This window comes from Corvus kubaryi, unplaced genomic scaffold (genome assembly GCF_017639235.1).
Source record: "Corvus kubaryi isolate FWS band 111438036 unplaced genomic scaffold, C.kubaryi_AGA036_p1.0 37385, whole genome shotgun sequence".
Lineage (NCBI taxonomy): Eukaryota > Metazoa > Chordata > Aves > Passeriformes > Corvidae > Corvus > Corvus kubaryi.
In genome coordinates, this window is record NW_024581127.1 from 13,756,691 (window position 1) to 13,772,842 (window position 16,152).

Here is a 16,152-nt window from a genome sequence, read left to right on the forward strand (position 1 = left end):
TAACTTTTCAAAGAAATTGGTTTAACTGTGGCAGCAATCATTTCTACGTTTAAAAATATTAAAGGAATTTAAAGCTCAATGTTTGAGACATTCAAAATATACACACTTTGCAATATAATTTCTATTACAATGGTTTATGACATGGTAATACATAGTAATAAGGCTAGTGGAGCAAATCTGCAAAAGTTAACTCAAACATGAACCCACATACTTCCTATTAACATTTTTACTATAAACATTATTTTTTACAAGATTGTTTGAAGATTACAGTTTCTTATTAGCATTTCATACAATCAAAAATCCAAATAAGCATATTGGGCTTGGATACTTTTATTTAACAGAAGGAAATGGGGGAAAGTGCTTAGCCATCACATTTCAGCCACCATGAAATTTGTTATGTATCTCCACCAAGAACAGTCTATTTAATAGAGGATTTCAAACAATCATCCCAGGCCAATGGAATAGGAAACATGAGAAAAAAGACAAAAGAGAGCATCTCAGATATATATTGCAGACAATGAATGTGGTTTTTCAATGTGTTTCAAGCACTTCTTTTTCAAATTCTTAATTTGGATCAATAAGAATTTATCCAAAGTCATAATCCAGAGATCACTACTATTCTCATTCTTTAAATCTCTTTAACCTTACTTTATTTCCCACCTATTAGTAGAATTTAACCTTTTGAATTTTATTCTGCTGTGTGCATAAAAATTGCTAGTTTTAGCTTCAACAATGAAGTTTTAAAATGTAGAGATTTTTCATTAAATAAACTTCAATCCAAATTAAAACATCTGCATTTCAGTTTCCTGAACTGTTTTTACTGAAGGAATGGAAACTTCTAAACAATATCAGACAGTTTGTGTGTGGATTTAGGCAGCTTTTTAATTTTTCCCACATACAGTGGGAAGCATTTGATAATTCGGTATTAAAGTGCTTTGTTTAATGATAAGATTAAGTATTTTTAATACTCCCATGATGCCCAATGTCAGCATTTACTTCAGCTTTTACAACAGATTAACTCTATCACCTTAATATATACTACAGCCTCTTTTCATATCTTTACTTGCATATTAAAGCCACACAAATCTCATTGGTATGTGGGGGAAAAAACTGAACAAGGGGAAAAGTAACTAAAATAATGTCCTTCTAGATTTCAGGGACACTAACAGTTTTATTTTCTTTCTATAATTTGCCTAAATTTAGTTTGCTGGTTTTCTTTTTTTTTTTTTTTTACATTGCTAACCAGCTTTTAGGATACTAATTTCGGCAGCCAGCTTCACAAGGAAACACCTTTGTAACCTATTGAAAGAGTTCCTTTCTGTATGAGGAGCTTCACACATGTGATGGTGTGATTCTTTCTACCTTACAAGGAAAATATAACATTATTACCTCAAGCAGGTAAACACAACACTACCTCACTACCCCAGTATCTTGCTATCCTAACTTTTGGGGAAGAGGGTGAAAGAAGACAACAGAGGGCAAGACAGGGAATAAATCACTAGCCAGTTTTCCAATCTCCCAAAATTCTGCCATTATCAAAAGTAAAAAAGAAGAATCCATTCGAATGTACCTTTCAGTTAGCATGCTGCATCATCCACTCTGAATTAAGTTAGAGATTAATTACAAGGCTTGCATTAGTAGCAATCAACATATTCACTCAATCCTTCTGAAATATGTTTTTAAGTTACTATCAGTATTACTGTGAGCCTTTAAATCCTACACACTTCTTAAACCAGTAATTAAAAACTTAAGAGACCTTAAAGGGAAGTAGTTTTATAAAGTATGTTTATTTCCTAACTTAATTCTATAATTAGTAACACATGTAAAAAATTAAAGTGTTTTTAAGAACTTTTCAAAGTCCTGCATAGAAGCTTTGGCCATCTCTGTACAAAACACCTCATCAGGCAAGGATACTAGCTGATCCAGAGAGATGTAGCTGGGTTGTGCTGGGTCATACTGGGCCCTTCCCAAGAATGCAAGAAACATATGCCTCTCTCTGATCCGTAATAGCTTTGAGTTGAAAACCTAAGAAGAAAAAAGGGAAGAAGTTTTTAGGTTGTCTAAATTTCAGACTCTGAGGCATTGAAAATAAGAGCCTTTTTTAGACAAACTGAAGATCTAGGAAGAAAACAAATAATACACTTATTTTCCTTTAATTTATGTCAAACACCAGGTAGGTTACATTTATATATAAGTTATCTAAACTCTCAAAAAATACTTCAATACGATATGCTGACATACACACACAACAGAAAACAGGGAGTGACACAAAAACCTACTGTGCTTGAGAGTTGTTTCTACAGAACAACTATATTACTTTTGTGTAATCAAAGCCAAGAAAGTGGAGATATTCAGAAACAGGGAACATTTCCCTGTAGCATCAGATTCAAATGAGCATTGTTACAAGGACGGCATGAAGAGGTGACCACATGGCATAAGACAAACAACAAAATAGCACAGTGGCAAGGGCAGAGGTGAGTGGCTGTGACTCCTGTCATGATAACACAGCCAAAAAGGCACAGTGTGGTGGTTCAAAACAACCCTTTGTCTTCTGCTGCACAGCAATGCCTACCTTTGAAGATACCTGCCACAAAAAAAAAAAAATCTAGACAGTCAAAAATGAGAACAATAGTAGGGGAAACACAAAGAAATCAGCAGAACATCTAAAAAGAGAGGGAAGTGCGGAAGACGAGATGCACAGCTAAGTCATAAAAGCAAAGATCTAAGTTCATTTCTGAGCAGTACAACAGAATAGAGAGAGATGCTATAGAGGAGATAATGGTGCAAATGGGAATGTTATACAGAGCAAGCAGAGATTTTACTAAAAGAAGAGACTACATTGATGAAAGAAGAATTCCATAAGGATGCAAACCAATTTGAAAAAGGAGGGAAAAACAAAACTACTGATCCTCCTATGCCTTCCTTGAATTTTAAGAGGGAGTCAGAAGACAGGAGAACAAAAAAAACCCCAAACAAACAACACTTAACCACCATTTATGGAGATAGCTGACAGAAAGAATGGTTACAAGAGCAGCTGTAACATCAGAGAGAATTTGACCCAAAAAAATATCCTGTATACTTCCTATTTTCAACATTACTGTCATTCAGGATAGAAGCAAGTACATATGGAGACAAATACGCATTTGTGAATGCACAAGTTAGAGGCCCAACCATATACAGACTGACATGCACTACCTGTATCCTGGAACTCACAGTTTTTGAGGATGAAAGGGAAGAACAGGAAAGAGAGGGAGTGAATGTGCCAAGAACAAGGAAGAGAGGAAATTCTCCACTTACCCTTCCAAACAAAGGGAAGAAAAATAATGAGGTGAACCAACACAAAGCCAACAATAAGACAACCGAGAAGGAAGTGAGCAAAATTTGTGGCCACTTACAGATCAAGGAGGGCAAAGTGACACAGGTGAGCATTGGAGGAAGCATCCTTGTTAACTAAAGATATATTAAATAGCAAGATAATCAAAAGCCTGAGGAACAGTTTTATTCCCCCATACAATTTTGGCTTTCTAGCCGCTTAGATCGTCTATTGGACTTGCTTTAGAAAGAAAATTACTGCTGTTCAGAAGCTGTAATTTGTGCTTTCATTTTTACCTGGTAAGAAGATAGTGCAACTGCATGTCAGCATTGAATGAAGTGACTAACACTTTCAGATTTTAATTTGTGAGGAAGTAACAGTAATGAGGAGGTAGAAAAAAGACCCCAAAATAGTAATCAGGGAACTAATCTATTTTCAATCCTGTGGTATTTTAGCAATTACTGCAGCAATAAGAAGACCAATGAGAATCTGACTGCCTAATGGACAGAACTTCTCTTACCTTTACACTGTATTTTCAGATCCTAAAATCTCTAAAGCTTATTTTTTAAGTAGACGGACCTAAAAGAAATGTTAATATGTGTGTGTGTGTATATATATATATATATATGTTATCTAATGAACAGATCTGCATAATCTGTCTTCTCTTGTGTCTCTTAGGCAGGATTTCACGACAGGCAAACCTCTAAGTAGGCAGTAATCTCTCTTGCATGAATACAGAAGAGATGAGCATGACTACTTCTGTTGAAAACATAAAAATTCACAAGAGTGGGGGTAGTGATGTCACATACGCTATGGGAAAAAAAGCAGCTCTTCCACACTGAAATCTTCAATGGTTTCTGGATTGCTAATAAAAATTATCCCAATTAGAGTAAAAGCCACAGGCTAGTTGAAGAATTCACATATGTCCTGCATACAGCAAAGCTCCACCTTCAGCACATTAGTGAAGCGGCTGTGACAAGAGCACCTACAGTTTATTCCCAGATTAACAGCTCACCTGAGGAAAGCGAGTAAGCATGTGGTGGGGAATACCCATTATGTTGTGTAAGTAGTCAAATGTCTGTTTGAGTCTCTTTTTACTTGCAGTTAAAATCTTGGGAGTTTTATACACAATCTGTTGAATTTCATTACGTTGAAAACCAAGTTCAATTTGACAAACCTGAAAAAGAGCACAATTTTGTCTTCATAAGTCAGCTACAGGAAACTTAGCTTATTTTAATGCACCACTGAAATAAACTAATGCAAAATTCTTCTACCCTTTGTCAAACAGCAACAAGAAGGCAAAGCACAGTAATATCTGCCAGTCCAGTTCTTCTCAAGTCAGACAATGCAAATTATTTATCATTCTGGATTAAAGGGTAATTTGTTTATAGAATATCCCCAAAATAAAGATGACTGCTGTGAATGTTATGTATTTTTCAGCTTGTCTGAGATATGAAGAAAAAAAATGCGTCTCCATATGTATGGCAGTTACAAGCATAAAAATTCTCTCCTAGGAGTCCTTTATAATTTTCAATACCAAGCTGTCAAGAGACTTTCTTCTTATGAAGCTGTTGAGCTCTGTAAAACACAACAATCAAATAGCTAGCGCCTACTTTTGCTAATGTGCTGCCTCTTTTGCTAACGTATCCAAGTTACATTTTTATAATAGGGAGTGTAATTTCTATAGTCTTCAACTTAAGACTGCTGAACCTAAAAGAGATGTGTAGAATATGTGGTGTATTCAATTTATTCTACAGTTCATTAATGTCTAAAGTAAGATGTCTTTTTCAGAGACTGCTTTGACTTCAATTATGATTTCCCAAAAGGAAAACAAAACACATTTTTTCAATAAATTCATGAGCACTCCTCCCAAAGTGCAGAATGGCAAGCAATTCATTGAGTTGTTGAGAAAGAATTCAGCATACAAGAGTATCTGTTAACTCAGTCATTTCTTCTATCCTCCAGTGACACTTACAAGCAGCTTGTTTTCAGTTATGAAGTGGGTGTGCTTGCCAGTTAACATAACCAGACTTTCATATCAAACTAAGGCACTTCGAATGGCAAGAAGGTAGTGTTTTTGTTTGCCCAGTTTGATGTGCCAGGACTGCAGCTCTTTTCCAAAACTGCTTGTAAAAGTCAAAGGGAAGGGCTTACAATCTGGGTTTCAAATTTACCTTAGGACTTACAGGGAAATGTTTCTAGAGGCAACTATAATCAGGTCTTTTAACTCCTGGTTTTAACTTTTCTGCTTTATAAATATTTGTGCACCACACAAAATACCAATCAACTAAGACAGCATTCAAGTATGAAAATAAGTGTTTGCCCACGAGTGGTATCTTCCATGGACCTGAGTTGGCAGGGGTAACTTCCTGCATCAAGGTACACAACCGGAGTTAAAACCCCTGTGTTAAATCACAGCAGATGTAAAGCTGGGCCCACAGTAGAGGTAATTGTTGCAAGAATCTTGAGCTTTTATCTTCTACTCTGTGATGTGAAACAGCTCCCTCTTGACATGATCGGTGAGCTCAAGTGTAAGTTGCTTTGACTGCACTCAGTTTGACAGCAATCATATTTAATATTCAATAACTCTCTAGGCGACACATGCTAATATCCTTACTGTGTAAGCCTCAGCAATACTCAACAAAGTATGTATTATTCCCACAATAAGCAGTAGAAATGCAAGCTTTCAGGTTCTACCCTGTCAGTGAATCTGTAATTGTGCTTGATAAAACCCTCAGAGGATGGACTAAGCCATCCTTCAGCACATTTAGTCCACGACTGGTATCTTATGACAAGCGTTACCAGCTACGGCACTTGTTTCTAAATAACAGTCCATTCAGAATGAGGGATACAACCTCATCATTTCTGAGCTGTTGGTACACGATTTCACTTTCCAAGTACTGTCCCTCCCATCACCAGTTTAGGACATACAGGTCTGAACACAGATTCTGAATCCAACCCCTTGAAAGGCTTGAGCTTTTAAGAAATAGTAGATTCCAACAGTGAGGACCTAAAAATCCTTCCTCTCTCACACATTTTAAAAATAGAGGTGCTACACTGCGTATTTCTTGGTAAGTAAACAAGATAGTCACATAGAACTGAGGATCTTAAAAACACATTAATTTTAATAATGGAACCCTAGCCTTTGGAAACACTGTGTGTTAAATAGAAAGCACTATTAATTAGAACAGTCTGCTACTTTCCAGTCTCCTCCCTTACCACACACACATTTCAGATTGCAAGATTTCTAGTGTTTAATAGTTTCAGAGCAGAGAGTCTGTCTGAAAATTTTACATTTTGATTCATAGTTATTTGTTATAGGATAATGGAATTTCACAAATTGTTACACTACATCATGCTGTTTGGCCTCAATGGCTTTACAGCACAGTAATTAAACCAATACATGGTTACATTTTCAAAAGGGAAAGGAGTCCCCATGGGTTTGAAGTTATTTACCCAACAGTTGTTAATAACGACCATCTGCTATCAGACAATAGGTGTCAAATGCACATTTTGGCAGACTAGTTACCTGCCAGGAGAAGAATCAACTGCACATTTCTTGCTCCTAAATACTTACGAACAATCCTTGAAAAAGACCATAATAATTAAGGGGGAGAAAAAAAGACTGAGTATTTTTCTACTCATTAAAAAATGGGTAACAATTTATGTCATCATATAGCAACTTTTGGCAGGAAGGCACTACGTCACAGTAGAAGACAGAGTAAGATAATGCTCCATGTATTGGGTAAGCTTGCACACTATAGAGGAAAATAAATTGTTTAACAAAATCTTCAGTTATTTTATATCACCACTAAAATAATTTCATTAAATTCTTTCTGTGCACGATCCCCTCCAGGAATTTTATCTTCTGACAACTCTTAAACCATATGGGTATACAATACACTTCTAATATCTATTCCTAAGCTCACCTGAAGATTTTCTTTTACAGGCTCCAATTTGCCAGTCAGTAGCCTTGGAAGACGAATTACCAGATCCTTTGTCTACAATCAGAAAAAAACACATAAACAAAAGAGTATTACTGAAAGCTTGTTTGTAAATTTATCTGTGAAAGAAAGATCCTATATAAACTTTTTTTTGCAGCTGGAAGAGGGATGTATTTTATTTTATGTGTACACCAAAGATGAATTTGCATGAAGCAGCAGTATATTAAGATGCAAAATATTACTCAAATGTGTTTTGGAAAACAAAAATAATAAAATTGTTGTAAAGCAGACAGGAAGAGGGAGTAAAAGCATGCATCAAAAGGAGAAAGTATGCTCAAGTGCCCATTTTCTCTCAGCCCTCAAGTTGTTTCTTCCCATCTTTTTAGAAAAAATAAACAACACACTACACAATAGAGGCTATAAAAGGGTTTTCCAGTGGCAGTGGAGCTAACTTCAGGATCTGGTTAGGCCATAGTTTAGCAGCACTACAGGAAATTACTCCGCATTCCCTAAGGTGTCTGATTGCTTGTAATCCACCCTGAGTACAAGGTAGTGACTAAACCCTTTTCTGGGGAGTTCTTTTACCTCAAACATGGAAAGGCCAGCAACAGGCACTGTAACAGCTATGGCTGCTCAGCTAATAGAAGCCAATAGAAGAACCCCAGATTCCACTTGGAATTTTACCTTCATTGCAATCCCCACCTACTTCAGGACACAACTAACACCGCCCACTCACTCCAGGCAAGTGCAGCTACTACCTCCCCTGAAGATCCCAAAGCAAGGTGCTGAATACCTGCTGAGCACTTAATGTGGTATGCACTCATGAGCAAACCCAGAGGTCACTCTTGGTGAGCTGAGCATATAATTTGGCATTTATCTTGATATAATATTCACAGATTAGAGTATTTTTTAAATAATGAGTTAAGTATGTTACAGTATCTTAAAGAGATGAAGAGCACCAAATAATTTTCCAGAAGTTAAAAAAGCTGCTTGCTGCTTCAGTAATTTAATTCAGTCCTCTGAACCACCTCAAATAATAAAACTGGACATACACATGCTTATTTGACACTAACCTGTAGCAGGTCATCTTCAGAAACTGTACTTCAGGTCCTTTGAATGTTAGGTGTCCATATCACTTCCACAGACAGTTAAAACCATGTTACCCTCCTGTAACCCTCTGGTGACATTACTGATTGTAACACCGTGTTTGTTGATAACGTCCAAACACTTGGAGTTATTCATATTCCAAGACCTTACAACTGTCACTAAAAAAATACCTAAACACTTCAGTCTTTACCTTTTTTGCACTGAGACCAAGTTCATTTTTGAAGAAACCCAGTCTGTTATCCAGTCTTTCCACTGAAAACAACAGCAAATATGGAGCTCTTGAGACCATCTGAGCAATTTCTGACTTACCAAATTTTTTTGATTTTAGGTAAGCCACTCTAGAAAGAGAACAAAAACAAAATAAAATCCTGTGATGAAAATTTTATTGCCTCCATTTATTCAGTACTTGCTTAAATTCCTCAGTGATATCTTATAAACGGACAGATGTTCTAGCATTAACATGCAACCCTGCCAAAAATAATTAGAGTGAAATCTGCAGTTATCGTAAAAGCAAAATACCCTCCCTTCCAATTAATTAGAAGAAAAATAAACCTCAGAGCAGAATGTCAATACTGAAGACAGATTTTAATTCCTTCCAGCTGTACTTAAGCAGATAACTGTGTTAACCTACATTTAACTACCAGCCTGTCTCCTAGATTGCAAACACATTAATAGATCACCATAGGGTATGGACAAGAAAATATATACAGCATTTTGCTATTTTAATGAATTCCATTTCTACTGCTGAAAGAACGGAGTACTATACCTCATACATCCCTGTTTTGCCTTGGAGTAGCAATAATCATACAATGATGCTATGTGTAGAGATATTGTTGAAAAATACATTTCTTCATCAGCTGAAGTTACGTTTGCTGTAATAGATCCATACTTTCAGTCACTGGTCTAATGAGTGAGTAACAAACATCTGGTCATCAGAAAGCAAAAGGAGTTGACTAAAGTTTTGAAGTTTAGCAGAGTTTGCTTTCTTTCTTTTTTTCTTTCCAAGTCAAAACTTTTTCCAAACTTTGTTGAATTCAGTGAAAGTGAAATCCTATACCAAGTACTACTTGTAGTAGATGATTATCATAGCTCCAGAAAAAAAGGAATGAAGAGGGGAAATACAGCACACAAAGAGACACAATTTAGCCACATACCACCACATAAAAAACTAAAGTACAATTTGGAGAGGTTTCATCTGGTTATATACAAGAGTAATTGCAATATGAGAAATATTTCCAGTCAGATCAACTTAGAGCATACAAGAATTGGTTTTATCTGGTAGTAATTAAAATACTAAATGGATTGCAGAAAATTCTGCAGAAGCAGATATTCAGCAAAAAATGGGCTCTCTGTTAAACCATGTCTTGTGGAGAGAAAAAAAATAAAATTACCTTCCAGTCACTACAACTTCCCTCTTTCCACAAATGCTCAAAAATGAAGCTATCACAAGCCAAAAACTTCCAGACGGAAGATATAAGACCAAGCTCTAGAGGACCAATTCCTAACTGAGCAGGCACCCCACCACAGAAGGTAGCAGCCTAGGCTCCAGACAATGACAATGGAACTGGCACAGCTTCCAAGCATCCCAGAAACAGCTAAATGAACAGATTAAAAATAAAATCTTTAGTCTGTCCCGACTCCACTCGCTTTCTGTTAACAAGTCATTAAAATTCATTCCTGAAGCATTTCTTCCTGGAAAGGCAAGAAACCTAAAAGAGGGATGGCAAGATTGTAACAACCTGACTCGAGAAACTAGTATGTTAAAGAAACACAACTATCCAACGTGGCCAAAGTTTGAGATACATGCGTGAGTGCTGGCACCAAGGTTAGCCCTCGTTCTATTACAGGGATCAGCAGTTCTATGTAGCATGTTAACAGTTTTAAGTCATCATTAACACCAGTGTAAAACAAAGCATCTGGTGCAGCTGCAGTACAGACACTGATTTGCAACTGTCAAAATTGTTAGGAATTATGGAATGTTTTGACTTTTACAGTGTTTATCTGAAGTAAAATGCCAAACCTATTGAAATTTGTGTTTTGTTTCCTGGCAACATGGAATCCATAGCAATAAAACATTCCAGAGTGATGTAACCAATACCACATCCATTTGCACCGAACTGTTTATGCAAAGGTGATACTCAGCTTTCAAAAGACAGCTATTTGAGACACACTCACTTCACAGCCTTTACAGCACACTTATTTTAAAGCTTGCAGGAAAGCATTCACCAGTGGCAAACTTACTGAAGAATCATACTGCAGAAAATTAGCAAGAATCAGATTGCTCTGTTTAGCCCCTACTTCACTAACCAGCCACCACCACAGGAGTGTCACTGAAAATAAAATATGACTTCATGGAAGAGTTAGGATATTTATCACAAAAAAACCACAAAAAACCACCTCTCTTCAGAAGAGCATAAGCTATATGCTCTGATATCTAGACTCAAAACTACTGCTGGAAAATGACACAGGGTTTTTTGGGGTTTTTTTTATATTGTTTCTGAAAGGCCACTTACTGAACAGGAGGTTAGAAGAACAGAGGGGAAAGAAGTCAGGTCTACGTTATACAAGAGTCTACTCATGTGCCTGTTTCTAAATATCTGTACTTCCAGACTTCTGTTTCAGACAGAAATGCTACTACCTGCAAGAGCCAAGACAACAGATTTTCTTCTCTGGGATTTTTGAATACTGGGAAGTTTTGAGTTCATTAAGAAAGGCATGTACATATACACGAGTTGTTCTGAAAAAAAACATTGAATTTGGAGTAATATTATAAATAAAAGTTAATTTTAAGGACTGAAGAACAGTTTAGGGCCATACAAGTGTGAATGAACACAGACACACACATTAGTTCATTGTAGTGCTGTGTTCAGTTTCAGCTGGACAGCAGGAAAAAAACATCACCAAAACCTCCTGCTGCTATTAGATGTCAACACAGAAGAGATCTGGTCTGCTTCTTTTATTGCAGAATTCATGATTTCAAATTGTGACTGAAGAGTTTAATATTGTTCTACAAATTTATGTAAAGCCTCAGGGATGACATTTTGGAATGAAAGCTGACATGAGTAAAGCAAGTGGCCTAAGATGGCAAACTGCTTCCCCTGTGGCAGAGAGACAGGGATGAGCAGTAAAATTTGTTGATAGGCAGTTTTCAGGTGGATGAAGGTGCTGACTTATGATACCACCACATGTTAGTGCCAGCAGATGGGGAGGCACAAGAACACGGAGCCAGAGATTGAGTAAGAACAGAGGCAGCACAGGTTCCTTCAGACAAGGTTAAGCCAACTGGGAAACCAGATCTTCAAGCCAAGGGGCTTAACACCCTGCTGCTACTTAAAAGGCTCACCTGGTTTCTAAAGATTCCAGGTCTTCAGCAAGGATATATGGATTTTTGGTCAGGAAAGGTCCCAGCTGATTGTCTTCTACACCCACATCCTTAAGAAACAGAAGTATTTTTTTTACATCTTTTTCAAAGTCCAAGGTCAGTAAGAGCTGACCTGCCTTTTGACGTTTCTCCACTTGGGATAAGTCAACCCCTACAACAAACAGAAATTGTTTTAATTAAACACAGACCCTGCTTTCTGTAAATGTTTCACAAAGGCATGTTGGAATTTATAGGACTACTCAATTTTTTGCACTGATTTTGCATACTTTTATTGCTCAACACAGCAAGGCCACAACACCTTGTTTATTGTGGAAAGACCCCAGATAAAATAAGCAGTCATTTTAGAAGCTTTTGCTGAGTTTATTTTTTGAAGGAAGACATTTGCAGTGAATCCTGCACGTGCCACATTTAGAGACCTGCTCTTGTTGCACAGAAGTTTGTGTGCATGAAATTTCCCAATCTGTTACAAAAGGGAAGGGGACAATTTTGCAGTGAAGTGACTTTGTATACTGACACACACAGCAATTTGTTACTACGTGAGGACAGATTCCCCCTCTCAAATAATAATTTCTCCAACCTTTTTCTAGTATTCCTTGCACATTTGGGCAAGAAGGTGGTCAACAACCTTGAACTCAGGTATCTCTGTAGTCCAAGTATTTTTTGATGAGAAGTAAGGTTCTCTTCAATCCCTTCCCTCTTGCCTCTCCAGTGTGCTGTGCCTCACTCCTAAGATTATGCATAGCAACCATTCTCTTTCCTTCCTTCCAAGGATGGAGAGCTGCAAATTCTTTTGCAGCCAATTAAAGCATCCTTAACCAGCCCAAAAGAAGAAAGACCAATTAAGTTACACAGTCCTCCCCACCTCCTGAAGCTGTGGGAGATGCCTCCTTCTATCACCCACAGCACAAAGGTGCTTTGTTTCCCAGTAGTATGGCATTGCTAGTGACACAGTCCCCTCTCTTTGTCCGTCTACCCTGGATAACATCCTGTTGCTTTTTGCTATTGGTCACTGTTGCCATTTTCAAGTTTACAAGGTAACCAGTAAGAGCAAAGCACAAAAGATCTCCAAAGCTCCTGTCATAGGCAGACCACACAAACAAAATCACACATACCTAGGTGGACAAGTTTCTCAAGGGTTTCTGAGTGATCAACATAATCTCGGAGCGTGGAAGACTGAATGGGGAGAAGAGGTTCTGCAATGATCTGTACAGCTTCTTCCTCGGAAATCACTTCCAAAGCAGATGAAGGTGGGATGTCATCCCAGTCTAAGAAACAAATATAGAAGACCCAAATGCTTTTTGTGAAAGAAAGTTGCTCCCACCAAATGCTACACAGATCTCTTAAAATCCTTTTCAAAATGCAGGAACGCTGTACATGTGATAAACAGCCAACCTATTATTTGAAAACATAAAAACACAGACTCTACTCCCAGTTTTTGTCTCTGTTCCATCTCCTGGTCACTGCCCATCAACTTTTACTCATATGGCCAAATCTGAGAGTAGTACCCAGCAAGCCTGCCTTCATCCTGCTGCCTAGACTACTGCAGACAACAGATCACATCACCTTCTGCAAAAGGTCTTTCATGTCTTCACAAGTGCACTCTTGCTTGATCATAGCCAGATAAAAGGCTACTGCAAAGATTATTTTTCATAACCTGACAAGCCCACTACTTTGTGGCTTTCCTGAATCTGATGCCTGAAATGCAGCTATTTTAACTTTCATAGCCAACTCCAGCCAAACTATCGTGTCTTATCCATTACAGAAAGGCAGCTGACTGCCACTATCTCTAATAGCAAAAGGAACAATTTCCTACTCACTAAGGTTTCAAAGCAAACATTATTATGCTTGTTTCCCCTTAAGTGTTCCAAGTGACAGAACTCAGTGTCTTTTAAAAAAAAAATTCTCTAAACAGATCTATTTTTCCATTGATGGGAGCTCACAGCAGTAAGATTAAAATTACCATTTGCAGGCTGGCTGCTAGCATCCACCTCAATCATCACTTTGATTACTGATCAGATGCCCTGATTATAAACTCCTCAGGAAGGGGATTTTCTGTGCCTTGTACCTTTGTATAATGGCTTCCTAGAGACCAGGGTAACACTCTTGCATGTCAAGAAAACAAAGGCACACCAGAACTCTACTCATGCAGATTCCAAAGTAATTAGGATGTGCCTAATGTTCCAGGAAGAGTTGCACAGACTAGCTCGATAGCTGTTGAAAGTCTTGTCACTTCTTTTTCTCACAGCCTCAGAAACAAAAGCACAATAAAATGTTTTCAGCAACGTTTACACATTAGACAGGAACTTCCTAGGAATCTATAGGAATATCAAGTGTTTTCTTTCAACTTATTGAGGATTGAACCAATATACAATATAGTCAATTCCACAAGCATGCATGTCTTTTATTGCCACTTTAAGGTCTTTATACTTCCTATTGGGAACCATACTTCAAGTTACCAAAACCCTCAAAAGTTATCAATTGTGTTTATTCCATTATATAGACTGTCAACTGGGCAAAACACTACACACACACACACACACATTCTCCAGTCAGTCTGCTGGCAGATAAAAATCTGGCATGTGGATAAACTGCACCACAGATGCAGCCACACACAAGCTGGCTGACCCATCATTCTGGACCAGAACTGTTTCAGAACCAGCTACACAGACAGGTCTCCACTGCAGCATTGAAACAGCCCAAAAATAAGCTCTGTACAATCCAAGTTGGCTGGGCTCAAAGCAGAATCTGAACATACAAGGCTGCTTAGTAATTCAGAGCAAGTTTCCTCAGCATACCCAAAGTAATTTGAAAGAATGGAAATGTTATAATCCTCATTTAGATAGAAGTAGGAAAAAAAGTGAGTAAATTTCCTCAGGGCAACAACACCAAGGCAACGTTGTGTTTATCTCCTTTCGTCTCCTTTCCTCAGAAGACAGTTGGACGAGCATTTCTCATCAGGGCAGTGCTCAAGGAGGCTTTACACTGCTGCCTCCTGTTGTTCATCCTTGATCACTCAAACGGCTGTGTTGTGTGAGCTGCTTGAGGCGTGGAATCTCCCAGCCTCGCTCAAATGAAAAAACCAAAACCAAACACCCTAAAAACCCCAAACCAAAAACCCCTTTGTTTGTACCAGTACATCTGTGAGGAAAAGGCAAACGCTGAGCTGATGCAGGTAGGGTTATGAAAAGTCCTTCAAACGGCAGCTCCAGACCTACATTTTTACCCAAAACGTTATACAGTTTATATCACTTTAAATGTATTCTTTGCATGCTCCATTGACCATAAAAATCTGAATTAACTACGAAGCTAATAAGAAGTGAAAGTCAGGAACTCCAGATACATATTCTAGGCAAGCAGGCCAAAAAAGGACAACCCAGATGGGGTTAAACCGCAGCATACTAAAAACATAATTTGAAGATTCGGGAGAAATGGTATCCCTTAAAGCCTCTTACCTTCGTCCAGTGCTTTTGCATTCAGATCAGGTAATGTTTCTGCTTTTCCTTGTTCCAGCTGTACTGAAGGCAAGTTACTTTCGGGAGAAGAGAAGGATCCATCCCTGGCGCTGTCGGGCGGGGAACAGCTTCCTACAGAAACGTGCCTGCATGCCTGCAGTCTCCACAGAACATCCTCGTTTCCAGCGGGCAGCACAGCCAGCGAGGCAAGCTCACGGCAGGCCTGTGCGGTGCAGCCGCGACTCCTGAGCCTCCGAGTAAACTCAACAGCACGGGCCGAGTTCAGCAGGCAGCACCAGCGGGAGACCTGCCGAGCCCACACAGCCATCCTGCACCTCAGCACAGCATCCTGCTGGGAGAAAAGGAGTGCGCAGTGACACAGGCGCTGCCTGCCTCGCCGTAGAGTCGGCAGCGTGAATCCCCTGGTCGTTACAGCAATTCCTCACTACAAAGCACAGGTAGCTGCCTCAAGGGTTTGAACGGGCGACAAACGGAGGAGCCGGGTCTGAAGGCCACCGCCCGCCGCCCTGCACAACAGCCGTTCCCTTGGGAGCACGGGGGAAGCCCAGCCAGGACCTAAACCCTCCCGGGGGGACGGGGCCCTCCGCGTAAAGCCGCGTCACCGCACACTCGCCACAGGGCGGGAAGGCTGGGTTGGGCCGCGCTCGCCGCCCTCCCCACGCCGGCAGCAGCTGCGCGCAGCCTGCGGGAGAAGGGGCAGTGCCCGGGACCGGCCCGGGCCCAGCGGGAGCCGCCATCACCTCACCTGCGCCGCGCGGCCCGGCCCACGTGCGCGCCCCGCTGCCTGCCCAGCCCGGGCGAGACCACTCGGGAGGAAACGAGGGGGGAGCAGGCCGCAGCGTCCTTCTCTGCCTGCTGTTGTTGTGCGGCCCCGCCTCCCCCCTCCCGCGCTCCGTTGCTCCCTCCCTAGCCGCGTGGGCGCGGCAGGGCGAG

At 39.5% G+C, this 16,152-nt stretch overlaps 1 protein-coding gene across 1 annotated transcript; it reads right to left on the reverse strand.

Moving 5' to 3' along the window:
* Window positions 1–81: 81 nt before the first annotated feature.
* MTERF3 (mitochondrial transcription termination factor 3) lies at window positions 82–16,046 on the reverse strand. Its single transcript, XM_042035885.1, has 8 exons — window positions 15,965–16,046; window positions 15,199–15,547; window positions 12,859–13,011; window positions 11,708–11,897; window positions 8,555–8,702; window positions 7,243–7,314; window positions 4,329–4,490; window positions 82–2,025 (listed from the first exon to the last, which is right to left on the reverse strand). Exons 2-8 carry the CDS (start codon window positions 15,524–15,526, stop codon window positions 1,831–1,833), a joined length of 1,248 nt encoding a protein of 415 aa, XP_041891819.1. The 5' UTR covers window positions 15,527–15,547; window positions 15,965–16,046; the 3' UTR covers window positions 82–1,830.
* Window positions 16,047–16,152: the final 106 nt, after the last annotated feature.

Bases quoted from the DNA above. Each gene is read 5' to 3' on its own strand.
- MTERF3 (XM_042035885.1), bottom strand. From the start codon at position 15,526: ATGGCTGTGTGGGCTCGGCAGGTCTCCCGCTGGTGCTGCCTGCTGAAC. The intron at 13,012-15,198 runs GTAAGAGGCTTT...TTTGTTTCTTAG, and splicing joins TGCAAAAGCACTGGACGAAG to ACTGGGATGACATCCCACCT. The intron at 2,026-4,328 runs GTGAGCTGTTAA...TTTTCTTCTTAG, and splicing joins TGCTTACTCGCTTTCCTCAG to GTTTTCAACTCAAAGCTATT.